The sequence below is a fragment of the Talpa europaea genome (assembly GCF_964194135.1).
Source record: "Talpa europaea genome assembly, chromosome: 8".
In the NCBI taxonomy this organism is placed as follows: Eukaryota; Metazoa; Chordata; class Mammalia; order Eulipotyphla; family Talpidae; genus Talpa; species Talpa europaea.
In genome coordinates this window covers 40,067,206-40,086,602 of record NC_140075.1, presented here as the reverse complement: position 1 = coordinate 40,086,602, position 19,397 = coordinate 40,067,206, and the positions used below count along the sequence as shown (strand labels likewise).

Sequence of the window (19,397 nt, the reverse complement as noted above, 5' to 3'; positions counted from 1 at the left end):
CTAGTTCAGGTTCTTCTTATGTCATCTTCCATCTTCCTCTCTAATGGATGAAGCAAACCATACTTTATCATGTGACTTAGCTAAAGAAGTTTTGGTGAGACTTGCTTCCAGCCTCATAGCCACAGGCTAGTCCTGGCCTAACTCGAGACTGTTGTTGTTATCCCTGTATCTAATGCCTGTCAGGCAGAAGTAGTTTATTCCTCATTTGTTCAAACCACGTTTGAACATTTGCTTTTCTTTAAACATTGAGCTTCTGACCTTCTTTTAAGTATTCTTTATATCCTACATAATTCTGTGAATCTTTCTTGAACAACATCACCAAAAATAATCATTCAAGTAATTGTTTTACTACTTATTGAATATACAATTTAATGTATACATTTACATAGAATTATATTAATCCTTCTCTGTATAGCACATGAGCTGCTTATGGCAAGATACACAGATTAGAGCATAAAAGTATCTCCTTGCCATGATTGGTAGAAAACTGATATAGGTACTAGAAAAGTTTAGGAATACACATGTAACTTAGTCTAGACTAAAACATGGTCAAAGCAGGATGAAAAGAAAGGTGAACTGTGAATTAATAATGAAAATTAAATGATGTCTTTTTTTTCTTTTTCTTTTTTTTTTTTTTTAAGCACCTCCTACTCCATCTGAAGACATAGATAAGCATCGTAGGAGATTTAACATGCGAATGCTGGTCCCGGGAAGACCTGTAAAAGATGCTACCCCTCCACCTGTGCCTGCAGAAAGACCATCTTACAAGGAAAAATTTATTCCTCCTGAACTTAGTATGTGGGATTATTTCGTTGCAAAGGTAAGGGGCATGGAGAACACAGCTCTAAGTTTGTCAGTTTTATTAACACTTCTGTATGCATCACATGGGAATGATGGGGCAACTTGTGAATTGAATCACCGTAATTTAGACATTTAATCTCTCATCTCCAGAAATTAAAGTCATTCAGTGTGATCAGATGCTTGACCATGCATGAGAAAAATTAAAATAGGAGACTTAGGTATGGACCAGAAGTCAGATTATTAACATATAATCAGGGCCATCCATTTTTAGTAAGTGGAGTGCTTGTAACTACCATCTAGACTCCCTCTGACTAAGTTCCCTTGGTCAGCATGGAACTGGAGTTAGGAGATCGATGGATATTTGACGATTTCATCAGGCCATGCGTTTTATGAGCCGCCATGACATATATCTCTGTTTTCCTTAAGCAGAGGAAACTTCTGTGGGGATTAGAATACTCTGCTGGAAGCCCGATATATGGTGACTAGATCCAGGATTGCCCCGTTGGAACCATGTTGGATGCATGCTAATACTTAATTTTTTGCATTTTGCTTTTTTATGCTCGTTGTCTTCTTTTGATCTGTTTTGCTCTTTACATCTATTAATAATGTTGTCGCTTACTTTGTAAGCACAAAAGGGAATACATCTCCTGTCATGCCTCCCATTTAAAAAATTGTGTTAGATCTCACCTTGGAGTCTTTGAGGTGCTGATCTCACTGTTTTTGGTAGGTGAAGCTGATCTTTAAAAAGTCTTTCAGGGTGAGTTTTGAAGCTTTGTTTTTGTTTTCTAGTGAGTTGGTTAGGCTACTGACCCCAGAACCTTCAGTACCAGCATCAACTAGGAACTTGTGAGAAATGCAAATTCTTGGTTCCCATCTGCGACTTACTGATTCAGAAACTGTAAAAGTGAGAACCAGCAGTCTGTTTTAACAAGACCTCCAGGTGATTATAATATGTGCAGAAGTTTGAGGACCTCTGGATTAGGCAAATTGTGAGGGCAGATTTCCAGTTTTTATAATGTATCAGGATTCCAGTTTATTCTGGCAGGATCATTCTGGCTTGTCCCTTGAGGCTTTTACACACCATTTTTTCAAAATGATGAGTTGACTCTAGTGTCAGAGAAGGCTGGTGTATTTTGTTATTAGTTTTGTCATGATGTCAGGGATTTAAACACTTGTGTTTTAATCCATTTTACCTGTTACTCTTGTGGCTTCTTAGATGATCCCATCTCTGCCTGTTAGTTCCTGAATCTCTTTGATATTATTCTAGTAGTCCTTGAATTTCCTTTCTAGTTTGTTACTCTAGGCTTATATATTTCCTATTCCAGACTCACGAACATTTCTCCAAAGAGTTGGTTCCTTTTCGCGGGAACTGATATTTAGAAGCCATGGTCAGGATGCAGGTTACTAGGACAAGTAGCATTTCTAATGACCAAGTATTGATAGATAACAATGACAAGCCAAGAGCTTGATGAGGGCACTATAGTTTACATAATAATTTCCCCATAATAATATTTAGATATTTGCTGTACTTTTTATAAATAATGCTGAGGTTAATATTTCTGTAGATAAGTCTTATTCATGTTCTCATTTCATTAAGAAGAACTGGGTGATACTGTATAACTTAAACATCTGTGGATTATTTTCCAGATTCCTGATTTATACTCTCTTGAAAATAGTGAGGCTTTACCTTTGTTAACATTAAGTATTCCTTTTTCATTTTTTAATTTGATAGATTAAAAAATTTTTATTTCCTTTTAGTAATAACAAAATTTTTTAATGAACTCAGTGCCATTTGATTTTCTACTTTGAGAAATTAACTTCATGTTCTTAAATTACCTGTCAGGACTGTGGTATTTTCCTTAATTTAGTGAACTCTTTATTAAAGATATTATCAATTTATCTTGTGATTAACAAGAATTCTTCCAATTTATTTGACTTTTAACTTCATTTATGATGTTTTTGACATAAATTTTTATAGGTTTAGCCATATGTATCCATGCTTTGTGATTTGTTACTGTTTTTCAGAAGAGAAATTCCTGTCCACTAATGAAAGTTTACTCTTATTTCATTCACCTCCTGCCTCATCATCTTCATCCTTTTTGGCTTTCAGCACTCATTCATTGAGAATAAAGTGAAAGTCAGACTTGATTGCCCTCTTTATCATTTATCTGCACACATAGCTAACTAGTTCTCTAGTATCATTCATTAAATCATTTTTCCTTTCCTCCCACTGAGTTATAATGTTACCTTTGTCATAATTTCTTATTACACTATTTTAGACTTTTTTTTTTCATTGATCTGTTGCTAGTCTGATCCATTTATTTTAATACCCACTAAGAATTTACTTTAAGAAGATCAGCTAATCTTGCCCATATTTTTCTTTCCTATGAACTTTAGAATCAAGTTCTGAAAATTCCTGTGGGGATTTTTATTACAATTATTTAAAAACTATTAATCAACTTATAAAGAATTATAGTTTCTATGTTTCTCAGTCTCCTATAGCTTTTAGGAGGATTTGTAATTTCTATCACGCTTTCATAAAATTTTCCTTTGGCATTTTGTTTTAGGTTTGTTTTTTTTTTTTTTTTGTATAAACTTCTAGCTCGTCACTGCTGATAAATAAGAAAAAGACTATTGATTTTTAAAAGTACTCATTTTGTATCTAGCTACTCATTTTATTGAATCTCGGAGTTTCGCCTTTTTTACTTGTTTTATTTAGATCTAGTATCGTTTGCAAAAGAAAATTTTATTTAGTTATTAATTTTATATTAGATTTTATTTAAAATGTTCAATGTTAATAAGTTAGGACAAAAATATCCCAATTCTATAGTTAAAAAATAACTTTGCCTTTTATTGCAGCCATTTCTTCCTTTGTCGGATAGTGGTGTTATATATGATTCTGATGAAAGCATTCATAGTGATGAAGATGAAGATGATGCCTTTTTTTCAGATACACAAATACAGGAGCATCAAGATCCAAATTCCTACAGGTAAATAAGGGATTGTTTATTTGCTTTAATAACATTATTATGTTTTATATAAGAACTGACACAGGTTTTCAGGTTAGGAATTCTCTATCTTTGAGATAAATTTCTAAAGAGAGTATTTTTTCCCCTTTACATGTAATTTTAAAAACAGCTTTCATGCAAGCTGCAAACACAAGCATACTTAGTGAGAAAAAGATGTAATTTATTGATGTGCAATTAGAACTTAACATTTAACTTACTGATGTGCTCTTACATTTCATGTAACTGTATGGTGTTTTTCCATTAGGTAATTTTTAGATACTGCAAGAGTGATTGATTTATGGTTGCATCTCTTTTATTTTCAGAGTCCACAAAGGTGCCGTTTTTGTATAGTAAGCTGTTAGGAAAAAATAGATTTAATTTTTGGGTTGGAGATGGAGTTAAATAATTGATAAGCATCACTACTATGCTGCTCATGATTTTGTGTTTCAATTAAAGAGAATTTTTTTTTTTTACCCTTTAAATAGCTGGGCTCTTCTACATTTGACAATGGTTAAGCTAGTGCTTCACAATGTCAAGAATTTCTTTCCCATTGCTGGATTAGAATTCTCTGGTAAGTTTGGAACATAAAAATTAATGTTACTAAATATAATGTTACCATCAAGTTTGTCTTTACAAAGTTCATATAAAAAAGAGCATTTGGTACTTAAAATCTCCAATGCAGTATCTTTTCAAGTTGAGGTCTTGCTTAATTAGACTCCAGTCTATGGTTTTATAATTCATAGTAAAAATCACTTTATACCTAAGAGAGCTGAAAGTAAAAGCCAGAATCACACTGTAGAAGCAAGACGTTTCCTCAGTTTATTTTATGGAGAAAGCTTTCTGTTTTGTTGAAAGTATTAAGAATCCAAGTGGTAGAATAACATTTTCAAATTTATTTGTATTTTCAGAAGCACTGGATCTAAATTTGATTTCCTAAGTATGTGTATGATTACCAACATTTTTTTATCAAAATAAAATGACATATTCTATCACCTTTTAGAGTTGCCTGTAACATCACCATTAGGCATTGCTGTTGTTAAAAACTTGGAGAATTGGGAACAGATCTTGCAAGAGAAAATGGATCAATATGAAGGCCCACCTCCTAACTATATCAACACATACCCAACTGACCTTTCAGTAGGAACTGGACCAGCTCTTCTTCGAAATAAAGCAATGCTAGAACCTGAAAATACTCCATTCAAGTAAGAACATTCATAATGCTGCTGAGTGTATAGCTCAGTTTAACCTTCCTAGAAGACAGTTTGGCAAGATATGCCAGTAGCCCTCAAAACACTGAAACTTCATTCTTATTTCTACATCCCTCTAAAGAAAACAGAATATGGATAGAAAACTTTTTCAGTATTATCCATAATTTAGTAGACATATTTTATGATCAGGGAAAGCCCTTTTATTATATTTTTGTTATTTTAAGAACTCTTACAGAAATTTTTGGAGTAATAATCTATATATGCAAAGTGCTACTGACCTTTTGTCAGTAATTTAATAGTAAACATACTGTGATTTTTTTTATTGATGTTTTGATCGTCTTTCCAGCTACACCTTTTTTTTTTTTTTTAAGATTTATTTATTTATTTATTTATTTATACAAGCACTGGGTACAGTCAGAAGCACGGAAGGGTGAGAGAACTCACCAGAGCCAGAGCAGGGAGCAGAGCAGGCAGAAGGACCGAAGTACACTGCTGAGGGGAGCAGTGGGCAGCAGGAGAGGTCTGCGCGCCTCCATCTATACCCTTTTTGATAAGCAGCATATTTGTGTTTTTTGAAGCATCTGACCATGGATAAGAGTATTGCTTTAAGCTTGAAAGAACACAACTTTTTAGCTTATTTTAATGCATATTAAAATGAAACCTGTAATAGGTTTCATTAGTAATATGCTTTATCCAACAAAAGCAACCTGCAATATAATTTTAAAAGAAAATGAGAAATTTATTTAACTCTTAGCTCGACCTGTTCATTTAGAGAACCTGTAATTATAGATTTGCTGGATGAAGGAATGTTTAGGAGACTTCACTAAAAATTAAAGGGGAAAAATGTAAAATTTTGTTGCTTAATGTTATTATTGTCTTCTTTACAATAGCTAATGAAGGTTTTTCTTTACCTGTAAATGTGAAACACATTTTCTATAGACTAAAATCATGTGATATGTTAATTTTTTTAATAGATCTCGGGATTCTTCTGCACTTCCAGTAAAGCGGCTTTGGCATTTTCTTGTTAAACAAGAAGTCCTTCAAGAGACATTTATTAGATATATTTTCACTAAGAAAAGAAAGCAGAGTGAGGTATTTTGAAAAATAATTTCTGTTGTATTTTTTGGTTTTCATTAATATTTTAATGAAGTTTTGATTGGAGCTTATTTTATTATCTTTCATATATCATGGGTAACTCTAAACTACAGTGAATTTCTTGTAATTTTCATTTCATAGAAGTGAAATGACATAGTTCCCACGATAAATCACACACAGTCAAGTAAAACATGGTGTTTCCTTTATAATATTTGTCAGTGGGCTTTCAAATGTAATAAACAATATGATGGGTGGTTTATGGAACTTAACATGGTACTATTCTTTGGATAACATTTAATTGAAAGTAATATATAGCCTTTTAAAAAGCATTTTATTTAGCATTTAGAAATGGAAGAACCTAAACTTTAGAAAAGGGTAAACTTTAAATTTCAGGATCAGTTTTGAAAGAGAAAAATACCACAGAAATGCCAAATACATGAAAAAGAAAGAATGTTTTTACAAAATGAGGCAGAGATTGTGTTGCATAAATAAATTGACTAATTAGTAATATTGGGGAACTCATTTTAAAAATGTCAAACTGTTGGTTGATTTTTAAAAAATTTTCCCCCTCCAATTATATTCATTGAGGTAAAGTTGGTTTACATCATTGTATTTGTTTTAGGGGCTCTCAGTTTACACCTCTGCAAATGTATGTTTTCACACCTTGCCCCCTTGGGCCCAATCCCTGCCCTTCTGGTTGCCTCAGTTTTGCAGTTAGTTGCCAAGGGTTTGTTATTGGTTTGGTTTTGTCTAACCCTTTATTTTGTTTCTCTATATTCCACTTATAAGTGAAAGCATCTGGTATTTCTCTTTCTCCTTCTGACTTATTTTGCTTAGGATTATCCTCTCATTCCTTCCATGTTATCACAAATGGCAAGAATTCAACTTTTTTTTTTTTATAGCCGAGTAGTGACTTATTAAGTGTGTGTGTTATGCATCACATTTTTTGATCTACTCTTCTGTCTTTGGACAATTAGGTTGTTGCCATAACTTGGCTATTGTAAATAGTGCTGCAGTGAACATAGAAATGCACCTAGCCCTTTAAATTAGTGTTTCTGCGTTCCTAGGGTAGTTATGTAGGAGAATTGCTGGGTCATATGTTGACCCATATTTTGGGACTATTTTAATATTTTGAGAAATGCCCTTTGATTTTCCATCAATGTTGGTTAAAATCACTTAAAATTCTCCTAAGAAATGCTGACATTTTAGATACATTCATAAGCAGATACTTTTATTCATTGACTATGTTAAAGAAGAATAGTCTATAGAACAAGTTTTTATGAAATTGGTAAATGTGACAAACTTTTCAATTGATTAAAAAAAAAAACTGTTTCCAGCAGTTTGGTTTTTAACCATTCAACCCTTGGACACATGTACCATTCCTTTATAGTCAGCTGCAGCAGCGTAAGAGCAGTCACTGAAGGCCTGGTCAGGGAATTTGACCCTTTTGACTGACAGTGAAACTCACTTCAAGAGGTAGCAGGAAAGTATATTTTTCTGATAAAACCTCAGAGGTTTCCACAGCAGAGCAGATTTATTACTTTTGATTGTAGTCATTCCTGATGACTCTGTCATTGACCAAGAGCGGGTTATCTGTGTGATCTCTTTCCCATGGTTCCTTTCATCAAACATTTATTTATCTAAAAGGAGAAAAATTATGTGATCTTAGTAAATGGTTGATGTGAATTCTGATCCATTTTCATGGATACATTCCTTATGAGTAAGAGTGAAATAATTATCAGTATTTTTAGTCTGTAATTATAATTTTAATTTGCATTTTAAATAGGCCCCTATAAAATAGGAATCTGCATAGTATAAAATATTTGCTTGTACAAGTAGATTTTCGAGTTTATGGTTTAAGTCAGAACTTTAGGCTATATAACTGGGGTACAAATATTTTTACAATAGTATTTATATATGTAATAGTCACAGTAGCATTTATTTTGTCTGCTTTTGTGTTGATTTATCTAACATTTTAATTTAATTTCTTTCTTGATGTGCTTTTGAAAGGAAAGCTTGCAAGATTCATTTTTATCATCTTTAAGTCATGGGATGCCCATTTTCAGTTTAAATTTTCATTCTCTTTATAATTTTGTTTCATGCATGTGTCTTGTGTTTATGATGGTGTGGTGGTATTTAGTCTGTAGAAGAACATGTGGAGCAGGTCAAACACATCTCCATAGCAGAAGATTGCCACATCAAGGTAGTATTCCAAGCTCATTCTTTGAAATCAAGAAATAACCCTTCATCTCTAATACTAACCCTGACTGGCCCGCTGGCTAACTAGAGTACTCAGTGCTCCCATATAGCTCAATACCATAAGGCAGGGGATGCTGCACTGTGTCTAGCCTACTCATCATTGTGATTGGTTCTTTTCTTGCTTCTTGTTCTGCCTTCACTTCTGTTCCTTTATCTAGTCTGCTTTTAAACATGGTGGTTTTATCGTTCCTCCTTTTTAATGTTTTTTTCCTTCATCTTTGACCCTAGGCCATTGCACCTTCCTCTCTCAATCTCCTTCATTCTTTTCATCACCCTTATTTAAAAATGTTCCATCTTATGTGTGGCTCCTTTGTTTTTCTCTCTCTCCCCTACTCTAAATATATACATATTCTCACTGCATAATCTCTGTGTACTTTCAGAAGAAACGAGACATTATTACTGTCATGACTACTGTTGAAAACTGTTAGCTATCTTCTGTGACAGTTCCTATAATCACAATGAATATCTTTATAATTTGGGTGATTATAGGGCATCAGAAAACTTAACTATAAAGCTGATTTTCAACACTTAAATTACTGGTGCTTTTATTTTTGCTGTTGCTGCTGTATTATTCTTTTAAAGAATTGTGTGTTCTCTACATGGAACTGTGCTGCAACAATTAAAACTGCTGACAAATGTCTTATAGGTTGAAGCTGATCTCGGCTATCCAGGTGGAAAGGCAAAAATCATTCATAAGGAATCAGATATGATCATGGCATTTTCTGTTAATAAGGTAAAAGCTTTAATCATTATGAAGAAACATACTGTAGTGAAATTCTTTAAATTATTGACCCTATCTCTCCGTTATAGGCAAACTCTAATGAAATTGTTTTGGCTTCAACTCATGATGTACAAGAACTCGATGTTACTTCTCTTCTGGCCTGTCAATCATACATATGGATTGGAGAAGAATTTGACAGAGAATCCAAAAGGTTTGTCTGTCTTATGTAGTCAATTTTAAATGATTTTTTTTTTCAAATGTACATGATTTATCCTGAAAATTACATCTTTCGCCCTTCATTTGGGTAGGAGACAATAATTGATTTAGCTGCCAATAAGAGACTCACTACTATGAAAAAAGTAAAAAAAGAAAAAGATTATTTCAGGGTCTAATGGAAGAAGTATGAGTACTAATGATTTCAAAGATTAATGCAGACAAATCCTAATGCTGACAACTGCCACCTTGGCATTTAACCCAAAAAATATCAGTAATTATACAATATTCAGTGAATTCAGTTTTGTGGATAAGTAAAGCAAGAAGCAGTATACACAAATAGTAAACTGGTAAGTCACATTTAATGAACAATTTTATTGTTTCTTATTTCCTTATAAACATACCCTTTTTACAGATAAAAATGTAGACAACTTTATAGTAAAGCTTGGATACTGCAATAAGAGTTTTGCAATACTGTCTTGTTTGGGGGCTTCTCCATATAATCCCTTCTTTTTTCCAGATAAGGAAATTTTATGTACTTGGAGATGATGTCATGGTAGCCTCTCTCCTTATTCTGTTAAATGTTCTGTTTTGCTGCTATATAGCTACGTTTCAATATCACACTTTAGAGTAGCTATAACAATGTAATATGATATAGTCCATCATAAAAAGAACAAGCATTCTAATTTGTGCAGTAGTAAAGTTATCCCCGAACAACACTTAACTGTATAAGTGTTGAGGGAAAACTCTAACCAGTAGTAATCTATTGACTTCTCACGGCTATTTGTTTATTTTAAAAGTACTGCTTTGTGGATACCTAAGAAGCTCTGTAATTGGAATGTGTTACTGGGAAAGTTCCATTTGCTCTTAACACACACACACACACGTCTTTTACAGTTCAGATGATATAGATTATCGTGGTTCTACTACAACTCTATATCAACCCGGTGCAACATCCTATTCGACGAGTCAGGTGCACCCACCTTCCTCTCTGCCATGGCTGGGCAGTGGACAGACTAGCACTGGAGCTAGTGTGGTATGTTGTTTACTATTAGCTATGACTTCTGGATATGGACTCCCTTAAAAATGAGTTGAAGTTACTCTGACATAGGAATAGTCCTAAAGGTGCGGGACAATGACCAGTTAGTACAATAATAAGCATGTATAGACTGAGTTTCCTTTTATCAGGTGCAAACTGTTTCTGAAAACAAGCGTAGGTGGTGGGTGCTATGAGTATCCTTCATAATCATTTTATAAATGAGCAAACTGAGAGGGACAAAGTAGTAAAGCAGATCAAGGAAAAATTCATCTCTATAGTAAGTATTAGAAAAGTGCATCAATAGTTTCTTGTAAGCCATTGCAGTTGAAGGGGTCCTTTTCTCATGTTCTGCTTTGAAGAGTCTGGAGATACTTCTGATTATCCGCAGGGAGGGACACTTGGAGGAGAGGTCCCTTTATCACTAGAGAAAGCTGCCTGCGGTTCTCATGGTCCAGAGGCCAGGGCTGCACCATTAAGTGGATATGCCTCAGTAACCTGTTAAGACAAGTGTCATATGTTAAGTCATTCAAATAAATCAACAGGATTTATTTCAGCAATGATCCTTTTGTAAAGAAATGTTACTAGAATTAGAGTTGGCTTGAAGCACATCCTTTTCTGTCATGCACAAAATGTGTTTTTTTTTTTTTAGCTCATGAAAAGGAATCTACATAATGTTAAAAGAATGACCTCACACCCAGTTCATCAATACTGTAAGTATTTTAAGTAACCGCTATCATTTTGAGGATTTATAGAATGGAAAATATCAGAACTTCTTTAGCTTTTTCATTTTATTTTCCTTAAAGATTTATTTATACAAGCACTGGGTACAGTCAGAAGTACGGGAGGGTGAGAGGATTCATCAGAGCAAGAGTGGGGAACAGAACAGGCAGACTGACGAAATACACTGCTAAGGGGAGCAGCGGGCGCAGCAGGAGAGGTCTGCGCGCCATGTGGGACCCTCGCCGGTGGCCAGGGTTCGATCCCCGGCCGGGGATCGAACCCGCGCTGCAGAGACCGCCTGGGCTCGAACCAGTGCTGCAGAGGCTGTGGGCAGCTTCACAGCCCAGCGCTCAACCACTGCACCACCAGGGGAGGCCCCATTTCTTAGTTTCTACCATGCCTCTTGTGTTTCAGATCTCACAGGTGCTCAGGATGGTAGCGTACGAATGTTTGAATGGACACGACCTCAGCAACTTGTCTGTTTCCGCCAAGCTGGCAATGCAAGAGTTACCAGATTGTATTTTAATTCACAAGGCAACAAGGTTAGTTCGTGGGTGTTATTGCTAATTCATCTGAAAATAATTGTGAATATTTGAGTAACTCATTAGTAAGACTACATCTAAAAACAAATACAGTGGCTCTGGACTTAACCTGAGCAGAAAGTTTATTGGTGTCCATCCTTCACTTTCCAATAAGAGCATAAGTTCCCTAAATTTTTTTAAAGATACTAAATACTTTGTGAGGGTAAAGAATTCTGTTTCTTTTGCGTTGGTATCTGTAAACAGTGAAGCACCTGAGAGAAACCTTCCAGGTTCTCACTAAATTCTGTTGGGTTGTCGGAAAAGTCATGACACATAATGACTTGTTTTTCAAGCAAAAGTGTGTCATGACTTTTCTGACACAATATTAGGTAGCTGAATGGAAAACCATGAAATAAGCTTGGGGAAGCAGTTAAAAGGTGACAGGATATTCATAGCCTTGAATTTCCTTGGAAAATACATACAGGCAGAATGCTAGTGAGGTGGGGACTGAGTGATATGGGAACGGTAGCTATGTTTAACATTTTCCCATCTTCCAGTGCGGTGTTGCAGATGGAGAGGGCTTTCTTAGTATCTGGCAAGTAAACCAAACTGCATCAAACCCTAAACCTTACATGGTAAGTATTACTCAGAATTCCCAGAGCACACACAGATGCCACTTTATTTACGCAGTGTTGTTTCTCATTCTCACTGGTACTTCTGTGGGGGAAGATTCATTTCCGCCCAGCAACACCATTCCCATCAATGCCCTAGTTTTAATGACATAAAAAACAGAGCTTGTTTCTCATAGGTTGAAGGGTGACCATTATATTGGGAAAAAATTCAAGGTCTCTTTCTCTCTGTGGTCATACTTAGTTTTCAAAAAAAAAAAAAATGTATTCTAACATCTTGATAGAATTTTGTAGTGATTTATTTTAGATACTATATTAAGAACCAAACAGGTACCATGTATTATTTCCTCCAAATTTTTGCTTGTTAGATTATAAAATAATTAATGCCAATCAAAGAATTTGGTGATGGATAGAATTGGGATGGAAGGTGATACTACCTTGTATGGAACTTCTGGCTTCATGAGACATCACCCTTAAATGATTATTTATGACAACTCCAAATAGAAAAATGTCCATCTTTAAAGTATTCTGACATCCACCTGATCCAACAAAAGTCATGCATGGCTCAGTAAAGTGGTTTCCTACCGTACTGGAATATCGTTAGGACCCACTTTGGCAGCCTTATACCTGTGGGTTATTTGCAGGACCACTTTGACCTTGTTACTGCTAATCTCTTTACAGGGTAAGTATCTGGGAGCAGAGGTGGTAAGGAAGGTGGATGTTTGTATTTAGGTAGGAATTAATTTGACTTAGACTGCAGCATCTTAAGGGCTTAAGACTAAATGTGCATGTAAGAGATTTGTTAAGTTTACTAAATGCAGTTGAGGTCATGAGCACTAAAATTGATTGGGCCTTAAATATAACTGAATGGCTTGGCTGAGTTCATGTACTTGTAGATCCCATTCCTTTGTTACATAATCTAAAACAGCAACTTTTTATTCATATTTTTCACAACTCCGCAATTTTAAAAAATTATTGGATATATGCAAATGACAGCCAATCCTCTTATATCACTTATTCTTGTTCTAGACTACTTTAAAAACTAACTCATGCACATAGTATATTACTAATAGAACTGTAAATACTGTACTGGTTTTATTGGATTTTTAAATAACATCAGTTGTACTTTATTGTCCATAGAGTTGGCAGTGCCACAGTAAAGCCACAAGTGACTTTGCATTTATTACCTCTTCAAGTCTAGTTGCCACATCTGGACAATCCAATGACAACAGGTAAGTTGACAGAAACAAAATAAGAAATAAGCAAATTTTAAATTCCTGCTATGAGTGAGACCATCTAATATTTTTCTTTTTCTTTCTGGCTTATTTCACTGAGCATGATCCCTTCCAGCTCCATCCATGGTCTCACTCATAACAGGAATAAGAGATAAGGAAAAATATCACAATAAACCAAAAAATCAAAATCATCAGGTAACTATAAACCAGTTACACTGCAGAGGGGGTGGGGAGAAGGGAATAGGATCAAAACAAGGATGGTAGGACTATAACCAAGATGAATACATACATTGTACAAAAATGAAAGATGTAAAAATATAAAGTCTAGATTTCTATTTAAGAGGATTTTCTACATTTGGAATACCAAAGAGTTAGGAGTTTGAGAACAAGCATTTGACATTCTGTAGCCATGATTCTCAAGATTTTCTTTCCATGGACAACACATGCCTATGGATGAATTTCACCTGCAGTGGTTACAAACTAAGTCAGGTCTCAAGAACTGGGGGATGAGAAGGGGTAGAGACAGGCAAGACCATATAAGACAACTGTGTAGTTGGAAAGAATAGACTCTTAGGAGAGATATACTCCCAGATTCAGCCTCTATCCTCTTCCTAGTTGAATCACTGCTCTATAAATGGGAATGAACAACAACAAAATTACCTTAAGTAAAAATAATTGACTTGAAGATACAATCTTCCCCTAGTGATGACTGTGAATAATTGCTTGATGTATTTGTTTCTTTATAAGAAATGTGTGCCTCTGGGACACATTGATATCACCTGGAAACAGCCTCATTCATGGTGAGTTAAGGTCTATGATTTTTTTTTACTATCCTGGCTTAGCTAGAATGTCTAGCTGCTGACCTGGCTGAGTCAAATAGAATTGGAGTCAGCTATCCTAAAAGAGTCTATTTTGTACTCTAAGCAAGAAAATGCAGTGTTATAGGCTATTTAAGATATTAATTACAAAGTATTCATTGAGTCAATACAAATGACATTTTTAAAAAATTAAACCTGATTATAAAACAAAAATTAACCTATTATAAGAACTATGAACAATGCCACTGAAGTATTTGTTTTGTTTAAGACAGTATCCTAAAGATATCTTTTCCACATAATGCTGCTAAAAGTGTTACATTCTCTTAAGTTTGGGTTAAATAAGCTAAGCAGCTTTCTTTATAGGAAGATTTGTGTTTTAAAATGCATTTCTATTGTTATTGTTAACATCACAAAGATTTTCCATATATTTAAGGCTTTTTTAATCTTTAAAATGCATAATCCTGGGAAGGATAATTCCTTAACTTGTAATTTGTCATCTTCAACACTAGTGTAGTTAAGTTTCAGTTACTCACCTGAGAACTTCTGATGAGAGTTTATGTATGGAACGGACCTTGGGTACTTGCTGGTCAGTGGTGGGTATTAGTGAGGTGGCTGAGAGTGTAGTTGAGAAGCTTGCTCTCTGTACTGACACCTCTTACGAGGCAATATAGCTTAGCTTGGGCTTAGAGTTTAAACTTCCTGTGTGTAAGACTTTTCGGTCATTGCTTGGCATTTTTTAATTTCTATATTAAATGTGCATTTAAATTTTTATCAGAATTGCCGAGATGAAATTGTTTGGGAAAGGCATTTGGTGTTTTCCTCTTCAGGTTTCACATGCCATGACCATGGTGCCACAGTGCTTCAATATGCGCCCAAACAGCAACTTATAATCTCTGGAGGGAGGAAAGGCTATGTCTGCATTTTTGACATCAGGCAGAGACAACTAATTCACACATTCCAGGCACATGACTCTGCTATTAAAGCGCTGGCGCTGGACCCCTGTGAGGAATATTTTACTACAGGTTCAGCAGAAGGTAACATAAAGGTGAGTCAGTCCAATAGAATGGGAATGTCCAAGTATTTTATCTGTGGTTTGTGAAGCTTTGTGCAGATATCAAATACCTCTTGACATTCATCTTCCCTTACTTTTGTGTGCGACATTACTTTGTCTCCTTGGAACAGAACTTCCCCCAGTGCCTGTTTTGGGTAGCTGAGGTTTCTAGATTGAGATGGTATTGCTACAGGGCCTAGCTTACCATTAGGGAGATATTTAATTGAATTAACATCAATATTTAATTAGAGAGGGGATATGTATTGTTATTATGAAACAAGAGGACAGAGAGTAATTTCAAAAAGTAGGGACAGTGAAAGGTACGGAAAGTAAATTGTGTCAATACTATTATTTCCAGTGAGGAAAGAGGCAGTGATTGGACTCAAATCCATGCTATTGTTCTCTATTTAAATCACTTGTGCTTTGTTTTGTTTTTCCTTTAAGTGACTTATGATTTTCTTTTCATTCCTTTGTTTTTTTAAACTAGGTTTGGAGACTGACAGGCCATGGCCTAATTCATTCATTTAAACACGAACATGCTAAACAGTCCATATTCAGAAATATTGGGGCTGGAGTGATGCAGATTGACATCATCCAGGGCAATCGGATCTTTTCCTGTGGGGCAGATGGCACGCTGAAAACGAGGGTTTTGCCCAATGCTTTTAATATCCCTACTAGAATTCTTGACATTCTATAGACTTAAAGATGGGAGCTTTATTTTTATAAACAAAAAACACACTGCATTAATTATTAGGCATTTCTGCTTTCCAAGCAGTTGCATTTAAAACAATACAGAGAATCTCTGTAGAATTTGAATCCAATCTAAGCAGAGTGTTATGCTGAGATTGCCTGTACAAGTTGGTAAGATGAAAGTGCATGTACCTTGTTATCATGCTAACATGCTAAAAAAAAAAAGAAAAATCAATCTAGTATGTATGAAGGGTATCTGTTCTTTACAACATCTAGCAAACCTGATTCAGAAAACATTTGAGGTTAAAAGTTAGCATACTAGTGAGTTATAGTAATAAGAAAGGCCTTTATACCAAATGGAGGAAGACAGTGTTGTTGATTCAGGTTTTTCTTCCTAACCCCTATCCTTATCGCTGATTGAAGCATGCAGTCTCTTTTGTTGAAGGAAGGATAGTCATAACATGTTAAAAGCTCTAGACCACCAGAAATATTTTAAGCTCCGGAGCAGTGTGCATCGACTAGTTCTCTGCCGCAAGAGGTCTTTTCCATTCTTTCCTGCTAAATACTTTTCCTGTTAGTGTTTCTACTAAGCTAGTACTGTAACTTGCAAATTGAGTGCAAATTTAAATGCAATGTTTTCCTCACAATTTGCACATTCGCTTTTTTTGACCGCTGGTTTTTCTATTTAAATATTTGCCTTCTGTTAGGAATGTACTATGTGGACATGACATTTGTAGTTAACTGAAACATGCTGATTTAGTACTATTCTTTTCACATATTCAAGGTTGACCACTCACATTTTAAGGCTGTGTTCCAACTACACCAATAGAGCATTTCATGTATCATAATTAAAATGAATGTTAGGCTTTTTGTGGCCGGTTAATAGTTGATGAGATTGGTGATTATTTATTACCATAGCCTATTGTATAAACTATGCAGAGTTAAATATTATTTGCTTGTAAAATACTGGCCAATGTTGTCATATTTTGATGTACTTCTTTGGTAATGACCAAAAAATATGTTCTTGAGATATTGAAACCAATGTCTGTGTGTTTAAATGTTTACCAGCAAATTGTCTCATGTGAAGAATGTTTAATGCCTGTGCAGTAAATAGTAAAATATAATGGCATAAAAGCACTTTTCTCTGAAGGCGATGTGATGTTTGGACTGTGAAGTACAAATGTAAAAGAAAAATAAATGTTATTTGTTAGAGTTTTATCTTAGTTTGGTCTGATGTTATTTTCAACAGAAAAGATTTTAAGTTTTGGAAAATGTACAGAATTTTTAAGCTATTTGTGAATGTCTAGTATATCAGAAGTCATTCTAGCAAATGGGATACTGTGGTGAGCCAGGAAGAAAAGCCACTCAGCATTAGAATTTAATTGGGTAAGAACTAACCTCACTGTACCTTCTTGTTTCCTGAATGCTCCCTTTTGGCTCATTGAACTGAGTGTAGATTTTGGTGCTGACAGTGGTGAAGGATGCTGGGAACAGTGCTTATGTAGAATGGTGAGGGAAGGCAGCAAGAGAATGTCTGAATACATAGAAAAACTAGTTTGTGAAAAAATTGCAGGCACTTACCCCAGTTTAGTGTAGCCGGATACTGGTGCATTCTCTCCATCGCCACAGCATATAATATCAGCTTATTCAGCCTCTGCAAGATAAGAGCATTTTGAAACCGAAACATACGCAAGATTTTGATAGCTGCCACTTTCTTTGAGCTATTGCTTTATAGTAATTTGCATGTTTTTTAAAGATATTTTTTGAATGGGTTTATGTTTATAAAAACATTGGTTTAATACTACAGTTTCTGCCTTTCATAGCTTCCCTATGTTAGCAGTTTACATTAGTACCATACTTTTATAACAGTGAAGCAGTATTCAGTCCATGAATTGCATTGTCACCCTCTGTTATGTGGATGGTGACAAATGGATCCACACAGAGTAGTCTCATTGCCCTGAAAGCCCCCTGTGTTACTTACTCATCCCTCCTCTTTGCCCCCATCCTTACTAATCACTTATTGTTTCACTGTTCCCATGCTTTTGCCTTTTGCAGAATGTCATATAGTAGTAATGATGCCTTGTAACAGTTTCACTTAGACACCAATGTTAGAGTACATTCTTTTCTGTGGTTCAGTAACTCATTTATCATTTAATTTTCCATGTATACCACAGTTTCCATTATTCACCTTTTAAAAGATATCTTGGTTGCTTGCAAGTTTTGTGTAAACCTAAATGTGATCACTGAATCATGGTAACGCTATGCTAAGCTTTATGAAAAAGTGCCAAACTGTTTCCCAAAGTAGCTATCCCATTTTGTGTTCCTACCAGCAATGAATGAATTCTACTGAGAGTTCCTATGTTCAGCGGTCCCATTCTGCTACATCCTCATTAGCATGGCAGATCAAATTTACATGATCATCTCAGTTTAACATCCATTTATGATTAAAAACTCAGAGTATAGAAGGAATATATCTCAACATAATTAAGGCCATATATGAGAACAAGAGCTCAAAAATGAAAAAGCTAAGGGATAATATCAGGAACAAGAAAAGGATCACATTCTCCCTAATTTTGTTCAACATAGCCAGAACAATAAGTAAGGGGGAAAAAAAAGGCTTCCAAATTGGAAAGAAGTAAAACCGTGGCTATTTGCAGATAACATATTATCCCAAAATTATTAAATGAACTTAACAAAGTTGCAGGATGAAAATATATAAAGATCAGTTGCATTTCTATACACTAGTAACTGTCAGAAATAAATCCCATTTATGTTCACTTCAAAAAGAAAAACATAGCTCAGTATAAATTTAAGGAGGTAAGAGACCTTTACAATGAAAACCATACAGCATTGATGAAACTCAAGAAAACACAAAAGATATTTCATGCTTGTGGACTAGAATTGTTAAAATGTCTATTACCCAAAGCAATCTACAGATTCAGTGCAATTCCTACTAAAATTTCAAATGCATTTCTTTTTTTTTTTTTTAAAGATTTATTTATGCATACAAGAGCTGGGGTACAGGCCAGAAGCACAGGAGGGTGAGAGGATTCACCAGAGACAGAGTGGGGAACAGAACAGGCAGGCAGACAGAAAACACTGCTGAGGGGAGCAGTGGGCGAGACAGGAGAGGTCTGCTGTGCCATGTGGGTTGCTTCCTGGCCAGCCAGGGATTGAACTTGTGCTGCAGAGGCTGCGGATTGCTTCATAGTGCTGTGCTTAACCCCTTGCACCACCAGGGAGGCCCCTCAAATGCATTTTTCATAGAAGAAATAGTTCTGAAGTTTGTGTGGAACCACAAAACACCTCAAATAGCAAAAGCAAATTTAAAAGAAAAGCCAGAGGCGTCATCCTCTGATTTCAGATTATACTGTAAAACTAGAGTACAC

General features: G+C 35.1%; 1 protein-coding gene across 8 annotated transcripts in view; it reads left to right on the top strand.

Moving 5' to 3' along the window:
• Nucleotides 1–16,015, top strand: part of DMXL2 (Dmx like 2) — a gene marked incomplete at both ends in the record, with an annotated part of 128,561 nt that extends 112,546 nt beyond the window's left edge. For 4 of the 8 annotated variants that reach the window (XM_084239748.1, XM_084239747.1, XM_084239744.1 and 1 more), the window contains 15 exons: nt 642–820; nt 3,661–3,791; nt 4,295–4,380; nt 4,810–5,011; nt 5,992–6,109; nt 9,018–9,104; nt 9,182–9,303; nt 10,203–10,341; nt 10,994–11,054; nt 11,479–11,606; nt 12,143–12,220; nt 13,355–13,446; nt 14,197–14,249; nt 15,095–15,312; nt 15,806–16,015. In XM_084239748.1, coding sequence (XP_084095874.1) covers nt 642–820; nt 3,661–3,791; nt 4,295–4,380; nt 4,810–5,011; nt 5,992–6,109; nt 9,018–9,104; nt 9,182–9,303; nt 10,203–10,341; nt 10,994–11,054; nt 11,479–11,606; nt 12,143–12,220; nt 13,355–13,446; nt 14,197–14,249; nt 15,095–15,312; nt 15,806–16,015 — 1,904 coding nt within the window. Of the gene's footprint in view, nt 1–641; nt 821–3,660; nt 3,792–4,294; nt 4,381–4,809; nt 5,012–5,991; nt 6,119–8,252; nt 8,316–9,017; nt 9,105–9,181; nt 9,304–10,202; nt 10,342–10,993; nt 11,055–11,478; nt 11,607–12,142; nt 12,221–13,354; nt 13,447–14,196; nt 14,250–15,094; nt 15,313–15,805 lie in introns of those variants that run through there. The other 4 variants (XM_084239742.1, XM_084239741.1, XM_084239745.1 and 1 more) reach the window with 3 other exon arrangements.
• Between the last annotated feature and the right edge of the window lie 3,382 nt (nt 16,016–19,397).